Source organism: Sinocyclocheilus anshuiensis, unplaced genomic scaffold (genome assembly GCF_001515605.1).
Source record: "Sinocyclocheilus anshuiensis isolate Anshui unplaced genomic scaffold, SAMN03320099.WGS_v1.1 scaffold152, whole genome shotgun sequence".
Lineage (NCBI taxonomy): Eukaryota > Metazoa > Chordata > Actinopteri > Cypriniformes > Cyprinidae > Sinocyclocheilus > Sinocyclocheilus anshuiensis.
In genome coordinates this window covers 2,730,644-2,748,229 of record NW_015555781.1, presented here as the reverse complement: position 1 = coordinate 2,748,229, position 17,586 = coordinate 2,730,644, and the positions used below count along the sequence as shown (strand labels likewise).

The 17,586-nt window shown below is 37.9% G+C and overlaps 1 protein-coding gene across 1 annotated transcript in view; it reads right to left on the bottom strand.

Moving 5' to 3' along the window:
- Positions 1 to 17,586, bottom strand: part of LOC107674633 (protein sidekick-1-like) — a 370,868-nt gene that overhangs the window by 195,326 nt on the left and 157,956 nt on the right. The window contains exons 2-3 of the mRNA XM_016468661.1: positions 5,012 to 5,171; positions 2,514 to 2,620 (exon numbers count right to left, since the gene is read on the bottom strand). Coding sequence (XP_016324147.1) covers positions 2,514 to 2,620; positions 5,012 to 5,171 — 267 coding nt within the window. The remainder of the gene's footprint in view (positions 1 to 2,513; positions 2,621 to 5,011; positions 5,172 to 17,586) is intronic.

Below are 17,586 nucleotides of genomic sequence, written 5' to 3'. Positions count from 1 at the left end.
TACTGCGATGGAGAGGAGCAGGGAACGGGGGACTCCTGCCGGCTGCCCGAACCCGGAGGAGCCGTCCACCAGGTGGCGGAGGAGTGTCGGGCCGTCCACCAAGGGCTATCCAGTGCCGCCGCCAGGCATCACGGAAGAGTTTACCCAGCTGACGGAGGGCCGAGCAGCAGTGTGTCTGGGAACCGGAACAAGATATTTTTTTTCCTCTCTCCCCTCTCTCGTCTCTGTCTCTCCTCATCCTTCCGTCTCCTTTTCTCTCGCCTCGTCTGTCCGTCCTTACCCCCAGGTATGCCGCGGCCGCCGTGATCGGCTCCCCCAGAGGGGGGGGGGGAGTAGAGCGCAGTCATATATACTGTATATATAAAAGCAATTTGAGCAATGTCACACTCGTTGCAGTGCGATATGGCTGTATATCAGCATGGTATACCAGCCATAGGTAATCACAATGTGCTGATATACAGCCATCGCATGGCTAAGAGTGTGATATTGTGTTTATACAACAGTTCGATGGCACAAGTGTGTAAATAAAAAAGAGACAACAAGGAAGTGTCTTTAAAAACCCTCTTTTGTGTGGAACTACTTTCTTCCACCACTTCAATTAGACGTTATCTTAACAAACGCATATCTGAAGTCTAAACAAATACATTCTTGCCTAAAAAACTCTTAAAACTACATTCCGTGACACAAAAACATTATCATTTATAAAATTATAGTGGATTTGTGGGCATCCGCCATGACACTCACTGTGAGAAATACTGCAAGCGGAGTGATACAAATGTGAAATGTTTAGAGTTCTGTTATCACTAGAATATCGCACCACTGGAAAAGGCTCTCAGCCAATCAGATTCCATGAACAGAAAGAATAAATATATATACAGTTATTTTAAATTGTAATAATAAAAACCCCAGGTGTGTGTGTGTGTGTGTGTGTGTGTGTAGTCATACAATATCGTAGAACAGGAACAGACTAAAATTCAAAGCTCTGATCTGATCTAACACATCAACTCACATGCCACTTGTATCTCGGCTCTTCTCTGAAGCAGAGCGCCCATCCTGTTTCTCACCACACACTGATAAACACCCATATTGGAGTGCTGGAGAGAGGATATGGTGTACCTAAGAGAGAGAAACAGAATCAACAACTTTAATTCATATCCCAGGATGATAAAAAAAGCAGGAAAAATAACAGTTCCCTGCTATTTGCCAACAAATTCAAGAATTTTTGACTCAGATGTGTTCCTATTTAGAGAGGTTGGGTTTAAAAGGTTCACCCTCACAGTCACAACTATCCTTTTTTTTGCCAGCTCGCACATTAGCATGAACAGAGCACATCAAAACGTCACACAGGAACTTCTCTCCATGCCCAGCTATGATGACGAATATCAGATTTTAGCCAAAAGACCACTTCGACCAAAAGGAGAGGTGGCAAACATTGGGGCATTAAAATCTGTTGGCATTTCCGAATACGGTGAATACATGACTAATGCACTGTTGCTCACTACTTAGCCGAATCTGTTTACGTCTCTGAAAATGCCATCCGGTGGGTTTGTGCATCTCAGTGGTGGTTTTCTTCCATCGCAGGAACTCAATAGCAATACCGCGGCAGCTCTGAGCATGCTGTTTAGGTGATGAAAGATAATAAGAAAAGCAATACCAATTAGAGCAAACCAGTTCTATAGATGGAAAAAATGTAGAAACACTTGACACGGGAAGGCGCAAAGATGCAAAACACCTACTTTAGCATGAATACGACTCCTAAATGGAAGATAAATCAAAACATCTAATGTAAAATCTGACATTAACCGTGAATCAGGTGTCGGCAGTGTATTTCAGGTAACGAATGGTTACAGTTACTTTGCAATATTTTAAATATTTTTGGGTATTTTGCATGGTCTGTTATTGGAGTAGTGTCACCCGGCTGGGAGTTTTAACTCCTATTCACTGGGAATAAAAAAAGAATTTAGGCAGATGCAGAGACATATAGACGGGGGGAATCCCCCCATCTCCCCACCCTCTGATTACATATCATAACGTAACTACGTGTAAATGTTATTTGGCGGTTTTTACTTGGAAAGCCAGCTATATTTTTATAGCATTCGAATAACAATGGATAAAGAACAAACGCATATCTGAAGTCTAAACAAATACATTCTTGCCTAAAAAACTCTTAAAACTACATTCCGTGACACAAAAACATTATCATTTATAAAATTATAGTGGATTTGTGGGCATCCGCCATGACACTCACTGTGAGAAATACTGCAAGCGGAGTGATACAAATGTGAAATGTTTAGAGTTCTGTTATCACTAGAATATCGCACCACTGGAAAAGGCTCTCAGCCAATCAGATTCCATGAACAGAAAGAATAAATATATATACAGTTATTTTAAATTGTAATAATAAAAACCCCAGGTGTGTGTGTGTGTGTGTGTGTGTGTGTAGTCATACAATATCGTAGAACAGGAACAGACTAAAATTCAAAGCTCTGATCTGATCTAACACATCAACTCACATGCCACTTGTATCTCGGCTCTTCTCTGAAGCAGAGCGCCCATCCTGTTTCTCACCACACACTGATAAACACCCATATTGGAGTGCTGGAGAGAGGATATGGTGTACCTAAGAGAGAGAAACAGAATCAACAACTTTAATTCATATCCCAGGATGATAAAAAAAGCAGGAAAAATAACAGTTCCCTGCTATTTGCCAACAAATTCAAGAATTTTTGACTCAGATGTGTTCCTATTTAGAGAGGTTGGGTTTAAAAGGTTCACCCTCACAGTCACAACTATCCTTTTTTTTGCCAGCTCGCACATTAGCATGAACAGAGCACATCAAAACGTCACACAGGAACTTCTCTCCATGCCCAGCTATGATGACGAATATCAGATTTTAGCCAAAAGACCACTTCGACCAAAAGGAGAGGTGGCAAACATTGGGGCATTAAAATCTGTTGGCATTTCCGAATACGGTGAATACATGACTAATGCACTGTTGCTCACTACTTAGCCGAATCTGTTTACGTCTCTGAAAATGCCATCCGGTGGGTTTGTGCATCTCAGTGGTGGTTTTCTTCCATCGCAGGAACTCAATAGCAATACCGCGGCAGCTCTGAGCATGCTGTTTAGGTGATGAAAGATAATAAGAAAAGCAATACCAATTAGAGCAAACCAGTTCTATAGATGGAAAAAATGTAGAAACACTTGACACGGGAAGGCGCAAAGATGCAAAACACCTACTTTAGCATGAATACGACTCCTAAATGGAAGATAAATCAAAACATCTAATGTAAAATCTGACATTAACCGTGAATCAGGTGTCGGCAGTGTATTTCAGGTAACGAATGGAAGCATTATTCGTCTCCGAAGAGAGCCGGGCAGCGCTGCAGACTCCTCTATTAAGACAGAAGGAACCCATAGGGCCAATTCTTCAGCACCTTTAACACGTTTGAGGAAATGCTGAGTGCTACAGAGACTGTATGCTGATTAAAAAAGGTCAGGCTAAGAGGCTATCATTACTGAGAAATTAAACATAAAGCATGGAGAGACCTCAACTAGGAAATTATATCGTTGATTAAATGTACTACTGTATAAACTAGAGGAATCTTTCTCTCTAGAAAGAAAAAAACGTAATTAAAAATCATTTGAATGTGCTTCACTTATAGTAGTTTCATTTTTGATTAAAGGCACGTTCCAGGTTCAATTCAAGTTAAGCTCCGTCGACAGCATCTTTCACAGAAAATAATGTCGACTCATCTCTCAGTTTGTAAAAGCAAACAAAAACTGCATCGACAGTAATCCGATTACAATGGAAGTCTATGGGGAAGGCATTGCATTAAAATAAACATTAAAATACTGCTTCAACAGACTTAACATGAGTACGTATTTAAAGAAGATTCATTTGAACATGAACATAGCTAGAATAATAGTCCCACTGCTAATAGGATAATTTAGACAACTTTTGACATTTTTGGGGGGTATTTTCTCAGTTATGTTTTTTTTTTTAAATGATCACAAGAATATGCAAACAATAACACCTACTGTACTATCCAATCAATTCCTGATGGACAAAATCAAGTCCCGTCCTACACTTTTTTGTTAGATAAGGCATTTCACTCGTATATACATCACAACAGGGAAGAAAAGACGGTCGCAATTTCAGTTTCATCACACTATAAAATATTCCATTCACAAGTTATATTTACCTTGACTTCGTTTTTCACATTGACTTTCATGATTTCACACTTTTGTTTACAGTAGACCTTCACAATTAAAATTACTTTCATATTTTAATATTGAACATGTAGGACAAAGGTAAAACAATAAAATCTATAACAGGCATTTGAAATGCAGCGGCATCAAAAATAAATGAAGGCCTGTTTCAAGTTTCCAAGCCAGTTTTAAAAAAGAAACTCTAAATCTGTTTGTTTTGAGGAAAATAATAGAGCTGAAGAACAACCTTTGTACGGAAGAGTGAAAGTAAGTGCTTTAACAAAAACACAAGCTTCATATTTTGAGAGGTTAAATTCTTCTAAACGCCTTACCCAACATGATTTTTGATAATTAGATTATATGAAATTTAGGAAATTATATTCTATGGTAATCTATAAAGCTTAAATTGATTTGAACATTACTTTCCCATTGGAAACATTTAACACTTTTTATATATATATATAAAAAAAATCTTTAAATTCCAAACTGCTTTTATTAAAAACTACACATTATTTAAGTAATGAGAAAGATTCCTCAAATGTATCCATACAAGATAACAGCAGAATAAGAATATTGTTCTAAGGGTTAGTGGTTATGTTTTGAACAAATTTAATATACCTGCCACAGACAGTGAATAAATGTGCAGCTTGTACAGAAGAAAAGCTGCAGGCGGGATTAATATTAGACTTATTGTCTCTCATATTAACCGTGAGCTGCTGTTCTCTCTGATTGTAACCTTGAGACAGTTCTGAGCAGGACTTAATCTCCAGAAAGCCTTAAGATGAAAGCTGGCACTCACTTGTACTCGGGGGAAAAGGCTGTGATATCTGTATTGTTGAGCATCCATTTGAACTCCAGAGGCCAGCTGCCCTCCGCCAGGCAGGTCATGACCAGACGGTTCCCTTCTAGGTGGATCTCTGGAGGTCCCGGCTCTGTTTTGAAGTAGGGGGCCACATCACCTGCAGGCAGACATGAAAGAGGCACAGTTATAAAAGGTGCCAGTTCACCGTAATGCTTCCCTGACCCGGTGCAGGCACAAAGTCATGCACCATCAAAGATGAAGTCAATATGCAGGATCATCACTGGTTCCTCAATTTACATCAACCAGCGGCATCAACTTCACAGAAATCCACATTGATAGAGACGCCTATTTATGCCCATTCCTTAGTGTGAGCAAACAAACAGGCAATCACGCAAAGGTTATCGCAACATGTTTCTACAAAGGCGGGGAAATCTTTCATGACACCTCACAGTGCCGGAGAACCAAAGACAGTCAGCGGCAAACCTTTTAAATCCTCCATCTGTGGATTTCGCCACACTTCACAAGAGCAAGGCTCCGAGCTTTGATTTGAAAAAAAAAAAAAAGACGACTTAGAGGCAGGACACCTGGGTGCAGTGAATCTGATTTCTGTCAGCGGCGTCGCTGTGTTTCCCCTAAAGCTGAGACAAATCAATTGTGCTGTGCAATGGCTCTTTTAAACAGTGTATAAACCATTTGAAATATGTAAGCGAGAGAAGTGTGTCTCAGCCGATGTGCACTCGCTGCAAAAAATCATTTTCTGTATCATTTTTTACTGGAAAACAAGACAGAAATATTATCTAAACATCAGGAAGATTTACTCAAGAGCATAATATAATGCTTGTTTTATTGAAGACATTTTGAATTAAGTATATTTTTCTAACCTCAGTGGCAAAATGCCTTCTAATTTTAGGCATAAACCTCACTAAATATACAGTAGATAGATTTATGCACACAACAAATAAACACTATTTGTCAAAGTACTAAGAAATATAAACTTAATACAAGAGATGTTTTTTGAACACAAGTGCTATTATGTTATGCCAGTAAATGTATCCAGTTTTAGGGATGTTTTTACTGGTAAACAAGATACAAATACTGATTAAGAAAGCAATGTTTTGCAGTGCTGAGAGATATAATGAGGCTTTTTTTAACCTTAGCCTCTACAGATTTCTGTACTGGATGTAGTAATTAATGCGAATTAATTTGTTAAAGAAAAAAGATTCAATTGCAAGTTGTTTAAATTGACTCGTTTGGATTTATATATCTACATCCAGGCATTTTAAGCTCATGTACAGGCTCTTGATTTGCTGTGTTTCAGTTAAACGGACGAAATGTCAAGGGGTCACAAACCTGCTGTAGAGCACATGGTGGAGAATGTAGACAGATGCAGCCGAGCTGCTGTGGAGCATATCAATGAGGCCTGTAAAAATGGAATGAAAGGAGGACATGGAGTCCAAGGGCCAGTGAGACTCCAGGTGACAGCTGAGAGGGACATAGTGTCCTTGAGGTCAGAGCGCTTGAGAAATATCTGACAGTGACCAGTGTGGGCGAGGAAAGATTTGATTGGAAAAAAAAAAAAAAGACGACTTAGAGGCAGGACACCTGGGTGCAGTGAATCTGATTTCTGTCAGCGGCGTCGCTGTGTTTCCCCTAAAGCTGAGACAAATCAATTGTGCTGTGCAATGGCTCTTTTAAACAGTGTATAAACCATTTGAAATATGTAAGCGAGAGAAGTGTGTCTCAGCCGATGTGCACTCGCTGCAAAAAATCATTTTCTGTATCATTTTTTACTGGAAAACAAGACAGAAATATTATCTAAACATCAGGAAGATTTACTCAAGAGCATAATATAATGCTTGTTTTATTGAAGACATTTTGAATTAAGTATATTTTTCTAACCTCAGTGGCAAAATGCCTTCTAATTTTAGGCATAAACCTCACTAAATATACAGTAGATAGATTTATGCACACAACAAATAAACACTATTTGTCAAAGTACTAAGAAATATAAACTTAATACAAGAGATGTTTTTTGAACACAAGTGCTATTATGTTATGCCAGTAAATGTATCCAGTTTTAGGGATGTTTTTACTGGTAAACAAGATACAAATACTGATTAAGAAAGCAATGTTTTGCAGTGCTGAGAGATATAATGAGGCTTTTTTTAACCTTAGCCTCTACAGATTTCTGTACTGGATGTAGTAATTAATGCGAATTAATTTGTTAAAGAAAAAAGATTCAATTGCAAGTTGTTTAAATTGACTCGTTTGGATTTATATATCTACATCCAGGCATTTTAAGCTCATGTACAGGCTCTTGATTTGCTGTGTTTCAGTTAAACGGACGAAATGTCAAGGGGTCACAAACCTGCTGTAGAGCACATGGTGGAGAATGTAGACAGATGCAGAGGAGCTACTGTGAAGCATATCAATGAGGCCTGTAAAAACGGAATGAAAGGAGTGAAAGGAGGAGATGGAGTCCAAGGGCCAGTGAGACTCCAGGTGACAGCTGAGAGGGACATAGTGTCCTTGAGGTCAGAGCGCTTGAGAAATATCTGACAGTGACCAGTGTGGGCGAGGAAAGATGGGCATTACTTTATGGGCGTTTTATAGGTTTACCATAGTCGTCTCATACCGACTATCGTCTCATCAGACCATACGTGGAAGTAGATTTCCTTGGTTTTTGGGTACTATGATAAAAATTTATGAGAGGACCTGCTGCCAATCACGTTCCATCCTGGAGCTCCTTCTCTGGGGAGTTGAGACCCTTTAGCTCATGAGTATTCAATTCAACTTCCGCGGTCAGTCCAGCCTCAGAATTTCTCTACTAGCAAAGTTTAGAACAATCTGAGACTTTCAAGAATCTGAGAGTTTCAAGAGCCCATATGTTGCTCAAATATGAAATGTAGGGATTTCTAGTACATGAACGGACACTGCTATGTTCCTATCAGCCATCAGGAGGTTTGCTAATCATTCGGGATTCAGACCCGAGTCCTATCAAAACCTGAATGAATTAATAATAATTAATTCCCTTACAAACTTAAGTAGTCAAGTTATCTACAGAAATTAAAAAAGCAATAAGCATTTAAAGAATATACCTTGCAAAAGAAATTCTAGGATTTTCATACTTTGGGCTTTGGTCGTTAAATATGCAGGGAAAAAAACACTACATAAAATATGATTCATGGTCCAGATCCAACCAATCCAAGGTGTGGACCAAATTTTCGCTAATGGACCGTTATTCACAGACAGTGATAATGCATTTCCACCTATTTTTTTTTGTTTTGTAATATATGTTTTCATTTTTAAAAACATTAATGTACCATTATAACACTATACTTCATGTTTTATTACCTTGGTATTAAATTACAGAAAACTAGTTACTGAGCATTTCTAATACATTGGCTGAGGAAGTCATGGCATTTGACATCTTTCGAAATTAATCTCTGGATATATTTTCCCCCTCTTTTTCAAAGCCATAGAAATGCTATTTTGGGTTTTTTCTTTTGATATTGGGGAAAATGGGACCACAAAGTCGCTACCTACGGATGCTTTTCACTTAAGCAAGAACTACAATAAATGTTGTAGTTGTAATCTGCTGTAGTTTCTGTTCAACACTTTACTCAACTATGTCGACATCCGTTTCTGAGGTCCCCAGAAATGTGTAAAGGGTCCGTAGGTTGTGGCTACACTAGCTTGTGGTTGTGGACTGTGGCATGAGGCATGAAGCAATGATCGGTGGAGGTGCTCAATATTACTGCAGGTCTAAATAAAAGAGAGAGACAATAACTGACCTCCTTTCCTCACAAGACATTAAAATCCAACTCAATAATACATCACAAAAATGTTTTATTTAAGCTTCAGGGTTTGCAGCAATCAAGAGCTGTAGTGATTAAAGCAAACACTCAATGCTAATCATGGATAATCATGCTAAGATTAATCTCCGACTGCGCTAGCACTGAAATGTTCAGTAATACTGACGTTCATCCTCCTCTTCCCTCCTCTCTGTCTCTCCAGTTCTTCATCTCAGAGAGAAGTCATGTCTGCAAGCAGACACCTGCTCACCTCTAAGGCATTGAAATCTCCTAAATCTAAAGAGTGCAAAGCATCCCCACATGGCATTTAACCAAGCGTTAGGAAACACTGAACCCCACAGTGTTTGCCATAAAGACATGAGGAGCTCTGATTCTCACATGCGACACACGAATGAACACCAGACTCCCTTCAAGAGTTCAAAAACAGAACTCTGCTTGTGTTGTTCTATCCCGCTGCAAAGATCGAAGGACATGCCACTCTTGACACGCCTCTTATTTCATTCCTCCAGCACCTACATAAAAACTGTAAAATGTTAGTAGCCTTATGGTTGGCTGTAAATATAAAAAAGCAATAAGAGTGGGGAGGAAACAGCGTACCCAAGTTTAATCGTCCTCACTGGGGTGAGGAGCGCCTTGTTAGAAAGTTCCAGCCGTTAGTAGTATCAATCCATTTTTCATCGGACGTGTTTCACCTACTTAGCTAGAAGCACTTCTCTGACGGCTTGATTCGATTCTCACTCATTGTGTTTTTTATTCTTATTTGATGCTGTGAATATGAGAGAGGAAATGCATTTTTAATTAGGGACGCACTGAACTGATACTCAGTATTGGTATCAGCTCTGATACTGCCATTTTCAGACGATCTGATCAGACCGATCCAAATCCGATATTGTGCGTATACTATTCTGTATTATTATTAAGCCCCATGAAAGGCACAAAAACATTATAAAGCATAATAATGTTTCTGTGCACTATATTTCAAGTCTTCTGAAGCCTTTCCATAGTTTAATGTGAGTTACAGATGAATATTTAAATTGATAAATTCAAGTTCACGTAAACTGTTCTCTCCTCTGCGGCTTGCAGTCATCCTCCATTCAGCATTCAAAATGCATGTTGCGTTCGGTAACGACAGTCAAGATGAGAAGACTCTCTCCAAGATGATTCCGTGTTCCTATTATTATACTTGATGTGTAGATAAAGATCAATGGTTTTGCATAAAAGGACATTATCTTGCTGGAGTTTAGTGTTGTTTCTAAATCATGTTACTTTCTGCCGGGTGTCTGTTAGAGTGAGAACCGCTGTGTTAGACTCTATTGCACAGATATAATACTCTACGCCTCAATATCTCTTCCCTTTGTGTGTTGAACTTTTCTATGCGGAGCGCTGTGACTCCATGTTGCTTCACGCGCATCATTCTGCACACATAATAGCTTTCTTGTTCTGTCCTATCTATCATATGTTGCTGCCTCATTACTGTGCTATATTTAAAAGAAATGTCTTTTAATGTTATAGCATATATTTATATATAAATATATTTACTTGCTTTTTCATGAATGTATTTTACAACAACACAAAGAGCAATGTGTAACATTTTACCAGATTTAGTCCTACACTTATTCACTTTCATTTGTTCCCCACTAAATAATGTTTTTTCACTAAATGTTTAGATTTTTATCTACATACATATTATATAATATTATTGGCGAAACAGATTTAGCAAACACTCGTTGCGTTTTTCAGTTTGAGCTCTGGAGAACGTGAAATGTTCCTATTAACAGTGTTTTTGCAGCGGTGAGAAATGTAGCCAGTCACAGACATGTTTGTTGATCTCTTGAACACAATGGCCAATCAGAGGTGTTTAAGTTAGAATCCACTCACTGCTCCAAATGCCGGAGATTTTGTTCAGTGCAAATTAATGCTCACTCTCACAAATCCTCTCTCATTAACAAACAATGACACGATGTACTGTATGTAAGAGATTCATTATGCAGCGAAGACAACTTTATTGATTTTAATAGAAAATTGTGAGATTGTGAACCGAGATGAGAGACAGCTTTTTAGTGATTGTAAAAAGAGTGGTCTTTCGCACTTTCGAGGCTGTATAGCTATGATACATTGAATAAAAGTATTGTTTGTCATGCTGCTAAGTGGGCTGACAGCCAATTACACAATGCAAAGTTTTGGAAGTGACATCATATAATGCGTGATTCACTCTGAAGCTGCAATTGAAATAGTGATACAAGCACGGGACAAAAATATGGCATGTCTTCTAGAATTAGACCCCTTTAAATCAAAACTTCTAGAATTTGACCCCTTTAAATCAATGCTTTGCGCAATTTATGCCTCAGGATTAAAACATTTATGGTGTGTAAACAATTTGCACTCACATTTCTTCAGCAAGCATGTTGGGGGAATATCAGCAGTGTACACAAGGAAAATCTGTCACCGACTAAAGTACACACACATCATGATGGGCTATCTTATATTTGCAACTAACATTGTCCATCTTGATGAAAAAGGCCAAAAAGGACCTTGATTGTGTTAGCATAAGTGCCATAGGTATTCCCAGTGAAACATCCAGAGAAGAATTCACAATGACTGTACGTCGCTCTTGAGACGTGCTCTGTTTGATATGCTGTGGGAATGACTGTCCTTGTGAATACCAACGAGTCCTCTACAAAATCTCATTCAGATAGGATCAAATCAAGCAGACAAAAAATAGGAAGCGGAGGAAAAGAAACAAGTATAACTGCACCAAATCAGCTCTTCACCTCACGGTAAGGAAATGAAAACATCCTCTTCTGCTTATCAATGTCATAATGATATGCCATACGCAAACATCCCTCCATCAAATTCAAAATGAACATGAAAGCTGCAAGCAGCGATGAACGGGCCCTCGCACCCGGGCTCACCGCCATGGGGTGGCTTTAGTAAAACACCGTTTTGTCACATCCACTTCTGAAACCCATATCAGATGTAAATTTTCGCCAGTTCTGATGCGTGTGCAAAGTTTCATGAGTTTTGGAGAATGTTTAGGCCCTCAAAAAAGCGATTCACTTTGGAGAAGAAGAAGAATAATAATAAACGGAGCAATTCCAAGAGGGTCCTCGCACCGCGGTGCTCGGGCCCTAATTATTAATGAGCATAATAATGGTAAATCAGATAAAGGCAGGATTTTGATGTAGTTTCAGGCAGTCAAAGCCTCTTTAAGCACGTTATATCTCGAGAAAGACCCTTACCATCTGCTGCGGGTCCCTGGGCGGCTCAAGCAGATGCCTGTTAGACAGGTAGTGTGCGGGCGTCTCTTCCCGTCTACTCCACCTTTCCTATTTTGCCAGGTGTGCTCAATGGAGCCTTCACTTTCTATTTGTCTATGCATGAAGCTGGAGTGGCAGTGTGGGGCTCATCAGCATTCTGCATCTCCAGCGGACCGTACCACTGTAAGACGACTTCAGGAATGCATAAGCAGAGACCAAGAAGGAAATTCAATTTGTTGGGATTATTATCAAAGATGAAATGTTCCGACAGCAGACAGCTTGGCTAAAAGTGGATGTAACAGGCCTCCTCCAGGGGTGATGGGCTACATTGATGAAACCGACCCCTGCTTTTTCATTAGCTTCTTCTGCTTTCCTAACCTTTCCAAACTTTTCCTAACAGGAATGCAAACTTGACAGAAGGATGCCGCAAAAACCCCTGGAAAATCCAAGAAAAAAAAAAACCTATATGGCAACTTATATTTATTTAGATCTTCAAATGATTTTATCTTGATTATATTTCTAACAAGTAATTAAGGATGTAACTAAGGAGCTAACTTTGGTATTAAGTCAATCCTACATTTTTTTATAGTATTTTAAATATGATTTTGAATGCAGCCTAATATAGCTGCTGCTGTCTATTATGCTGTTAATATTTTTCAATACAATATTGACAAGATGAACAGAAAAAAAACCACTAATTGCTTTTAGGCCACGTACACACTGTAAAGTTTCAGGAGTGACAATAGCATTTAAATATGGTTTAATTTAAATTATCACTTTTTGCATAGGCGAAGTTTCACTTTTATGCGTGGGGGGGGGCGGGGCACCCACTGTTTTGATTAGTAATATGCATTGCTTAGGACTTCATTTGGACAAATTTAAAGGCGATTTTCTCAATATTTAGATTTTTTTTTCAATTTCGATTTGATTTTCAAATAGTTGTATCTTGGCACATATTCTACATTAAAAATACATTTAAAATGAACAATAACTGCTGTACAAAGAGTAAAAAAAAAACCTAATGCAGAAAAGCCTTTTTCCGAATTGTGTAGATGACCACTATCTTTTTTTTATCTCTTCTGATAAATTTCCAGTCAAATCGTTCTCTGTGTGCTAGATCAGAGCCAGTTTCTTATTCTCTTCATAACTGGGAAACTTATTTCTCATGTAGCCGAACCAACGGTGAGTGCAAGCTGCAGTACAGTAGTCTGAAAAAGTTAGGATATTTGTCCTTCCGTAGCCTACTTCATCTTTAAGTTTCTCAAGAGTGATCGGCGATGCGATCGCTCATTTCACAAGATCCATTTCAGCGGTCACAAGCTGAGGGTGAATCTTAAGGCTTGCATACATGCTTAATAGAGGACTGATGCCGTTTTTCTCACAACTGAATACTATAAAAAAAAAATACAACAAATTTCCATTATTCAGTTAACTTGCTAAAGTGGGAAAATAATGAAAAGAGAGTCCTCTCATGTAGCCTACAAGTTAAGAATCATGAGTCACGGCTCATTTAATTTAATTGTGCATTAAATTTTACCCACGCACATGACAACTGTATTTATATGGCTAAGGAACATATTATTTCACTGTATTATGCCACTGTCTTCACAAAGAAGTGTCTAGAGTCATGAAATGATTATGTCTAGTCATCAACTATATTTTTATCCTGTTGTTTTATGTTCAAGATTTTTTTTAATGCTGGCTACACTAATCCATAACGGTCAGTAACCTAAGCTAAAAAAAAATAAAAAAAGCCTGCACTGACAACGGAAATTAGAAGGTAGGCTAAAACATGTAAATATGATATCTGGATCACTGTCAGATGAGCCGTCAGATGCTGAGCCGACCCAGGATGCATAACTTACCATCAGACTCTCCATCACTCATGGCATTTAGTGTTTCTAATACCTACCTTCCATAAATCGCCTTTTTTTTGTCATTTTGGCTTTATTTATGAAACTGATAACCGCTAAATCAGTGTGAAAGGCGTTGCCTAGAAATGTACAATGTTAAGACATAAGCGGCAAGAAAATGACAGCGCGAAAATACATGCATTATATAGGTGGGTAAAGTTGACCCGCTGGCGCTTATAGGTATAAATGCCCCATTTTTTGATCTGGTTTTATCTAAATAATTTTTAACAACATTGGATTGTAAATTACATAATTTTAGTAAAAGTCAATGACTGGGAGACTTGAATGTTTTATTTTAAATCTTTTATGTTCATTTGAAAAACAGCCACAGGTAAAATTTACCCTGTGGCGGCTCTAGTGTTAAAAATAAATAGCATTTTGTCTAAAATAAAATAACACTAAAAACTAAAATCAGCAGTTTTTTTTTCAATGTAAAATCAATAGTTATCCATATTTCATACTGTGCACCAATGTTGTAATACCTAAATTCACTTAAGCATCACAATTTTACAATGTATGGTATGAAATATGGATAACTATTCATTCTGAGATGAAGAAATAGTGCTCTTAAGGAGTTATATCCTTTTACTGTTATCTATCTCTAGCCCTTCAGGTTAGTGCTATATGACGACAAAGGCTTTTTCAAATCTAACAATAGGCAGAAAACAAACATTCAGTAAATATAAAATATGAAATTTAACTGGTGATAGTATTGCCTATTGAAATTTCAGTATTGTCACAACACTACAACTACCTCAAATATCCCACCAGCCATGAAAACCAAGATTACTTTGCATTCCTTGTCAAATCAAGGACCCTCTGCAATAATTTGTAACGTCAGATAAGGAGCTAACAGCCTCCTGATGCTGGTTACTTCTGCACTCCATGGGAAATACGAGCCTGCCTTCTGACTCTTCACTCAATTACCTTTAAAAGGGCTCCTGGGAGCACTAGCCTGCTTTTTATCTGTCAGTCTGTCTGGGGGAGTAAAGCCCACAAACTGACAATCAGAGTGGGCAAAACTAGCTCATTACCATCCATTTGATGAGCTGACTGTGAATCAAAGCGCTAGCCAGGGCTTTGAACTTGAGAGCACAGCGCTTGACAAGATATGATACATCAACACATGAAGAAACATGCATGTGAAGTTAGTTAACAGTCAACCACATACTGGCGCACAAGGCATCAAACTTGGCAAATTATAGTGATAATGACAGGGAATGTAAAATTTCAACCCAAAAACAGGGTTAAATAATTTTAATAAGTGGTGTTTACTAGGGAAAGTGTCATTATTATTATTGCTCAAACTTGAAAACAACATGCAACCATACAGCAATGTGCTAAAATAACTCCAATCAACTTCTATCAACACCTCAAATCAACAGTCTATAAACCACCAAACCACCAAAAACACCCTATAACCATACAGCAACGTGCTAAAACCCACTAAAAATAGTGACCATCTAGCAACACTTTAGCAACCAGCCAGACCCCAGTAGCTATATAGTACCATGCTTAAAGGGGTCATGAACTGCCTTTTTTATTATTTTGTACTGTTCTCTGAGGTCCGCTTATAATGTTATCAACATTTTTACATCAAAAAACATCATAATTTAGAATAGGCTATTTTCTGTAATGCTTTGAACCCCCTCATCAGAATGCTCTGTTTGAATAGACGCTTCAGATTGTAGACTCGGAAGTAAACGCCCACTGCTATGACTGGCTAACAGTTGTGTATGTTTGACAGCTACATCCTTCATAGATGGACGCTGCAGTAGCAACTATAGAGATCGTGCTAAAACTGCTGACAAAACTGTAGAAACCAACCAGAAACACCATAGAAACCATACAACAACATGCTAAAATACTCCAAGAACACCTTAGTGTAGGGCTGCACGATTAATCGTATTTTAATCTCGATAACAATATCCACCTTTCTCGATTAATTACAAATAATCGTGACGACATTTATTCTTGTAGCTCGTTATTTATCCTGAAAACGTGTTTTTAATTTGGCATTTGCATTTGCAACTTGCATTGCTAACAAGTCTTCACTAGTGGTCATGCTTATGGTTGCCAGATGCGTGAAGAGATTAAGTCCCCAAAACAGAGTTTTTCTCCTTTAAGGATACACTTTCTGCCCGGTGTTCTACTTAATCTGTGCAATCTGGCAACCCTGTGTGCGCGCTGATGATATGAAAACATACATGTGCTGGAGTTTAGCGATCTCTCCACAGCGATTTCTTCTTACATGAAAGTGTCATACAGCCAATGTGTGTTTTTTTTCACAAGCCATTTGTGTGTGTAACCAAATTTGCCATGATCAAACTTTCACCAAGTTTCAATAATGGATCTATTGTGTTTGAGGAATAAATGCGCTTTTTCTACCTGTGACAATACAAAGGGGAATAATTTACATAAATTGGAACTATTTTAAGTTATATGAGGAGTTTCTAAAGTTTTTACCAGTTTTGATAATGTTAATCAGTTGTAAACGGCATGGCAATGTTATTGTCTCTTAAATGATTCCCTTTGAGCTAAATTGACCTGTTTCCCTTACACTTGTCTTATTTACGGACAAATTGTCACTTAGAAAATCTAATGTGAATACAGATTACAAAACACTAACCAAAGCCATGAGTTCTGTATTATCATTAGTGACCACCTAGTTACACCTTAGCAACCACCCACACAGCCATACAGTAAAACATCTAAGAACACTTTAAAGACCAGCTAGAAACAACCCACCATCCACAAAGAACACTTTAGTGACCACATAGCAACACCTTAGCAACCACCCAGACCCTAGCAACCATATAGTAGCATGCTTATAATCACTGAGAACACTTCAGGGTATGTTTACACGACAAAGATTATACTAAAAACTGAAAGGTTTTTCCTTTGCATTTCTGAAAAATTTTGTGTACAGACAACTATATTGTCAAAAGATAACGTTGTCGTTTTCAAAACCTTGCACTTTGAAACCTGTTTTCTAGGGATGCACCGAAAATGAAAATTCTTTGCCAAAGCCGAACAAAATTAAACACTGGGCTGAAGGCCGAATACCGAATACCGAACACGGAGTTTATTTCCCCCATGTATTTTGCCAATTTTTTTTTTCACCATTGCATAAATTAAAAAGCCAAAATGTGCTTTTTACTGTTTTGTCTTGCTTTTCAAAGAAAAAAAAACTATTACAAAACAACAATTTAAAAATATTTAACACTGAACATTTGTAACATTCTAGCAGACACTATACCAACAAAGCACAATTTAACTTAAAATTAATAAGTTAGTAAAATAATAATTTTTGGCCATCAGACCACCTTCTTGAATCAGACATGTATTTTTTTTTTTTTTTTACTGTACAATTAAAAGCAGCCTTGCTGAGAAGAGCCTTCTTTAACATTAGAAAATATTACAGATCCTAATTTGAACACTATGTGTGAATGTTATAATAAATGTATTAAAACAGAGCAGTTGTAATGATTATTATCATTATTATTGTCTTTTTATTTTATTTTACAGAACAACAGCAAAATTACAATACTAACATTTATGAATGTTGATAAGAGTTCTTGCTTTTT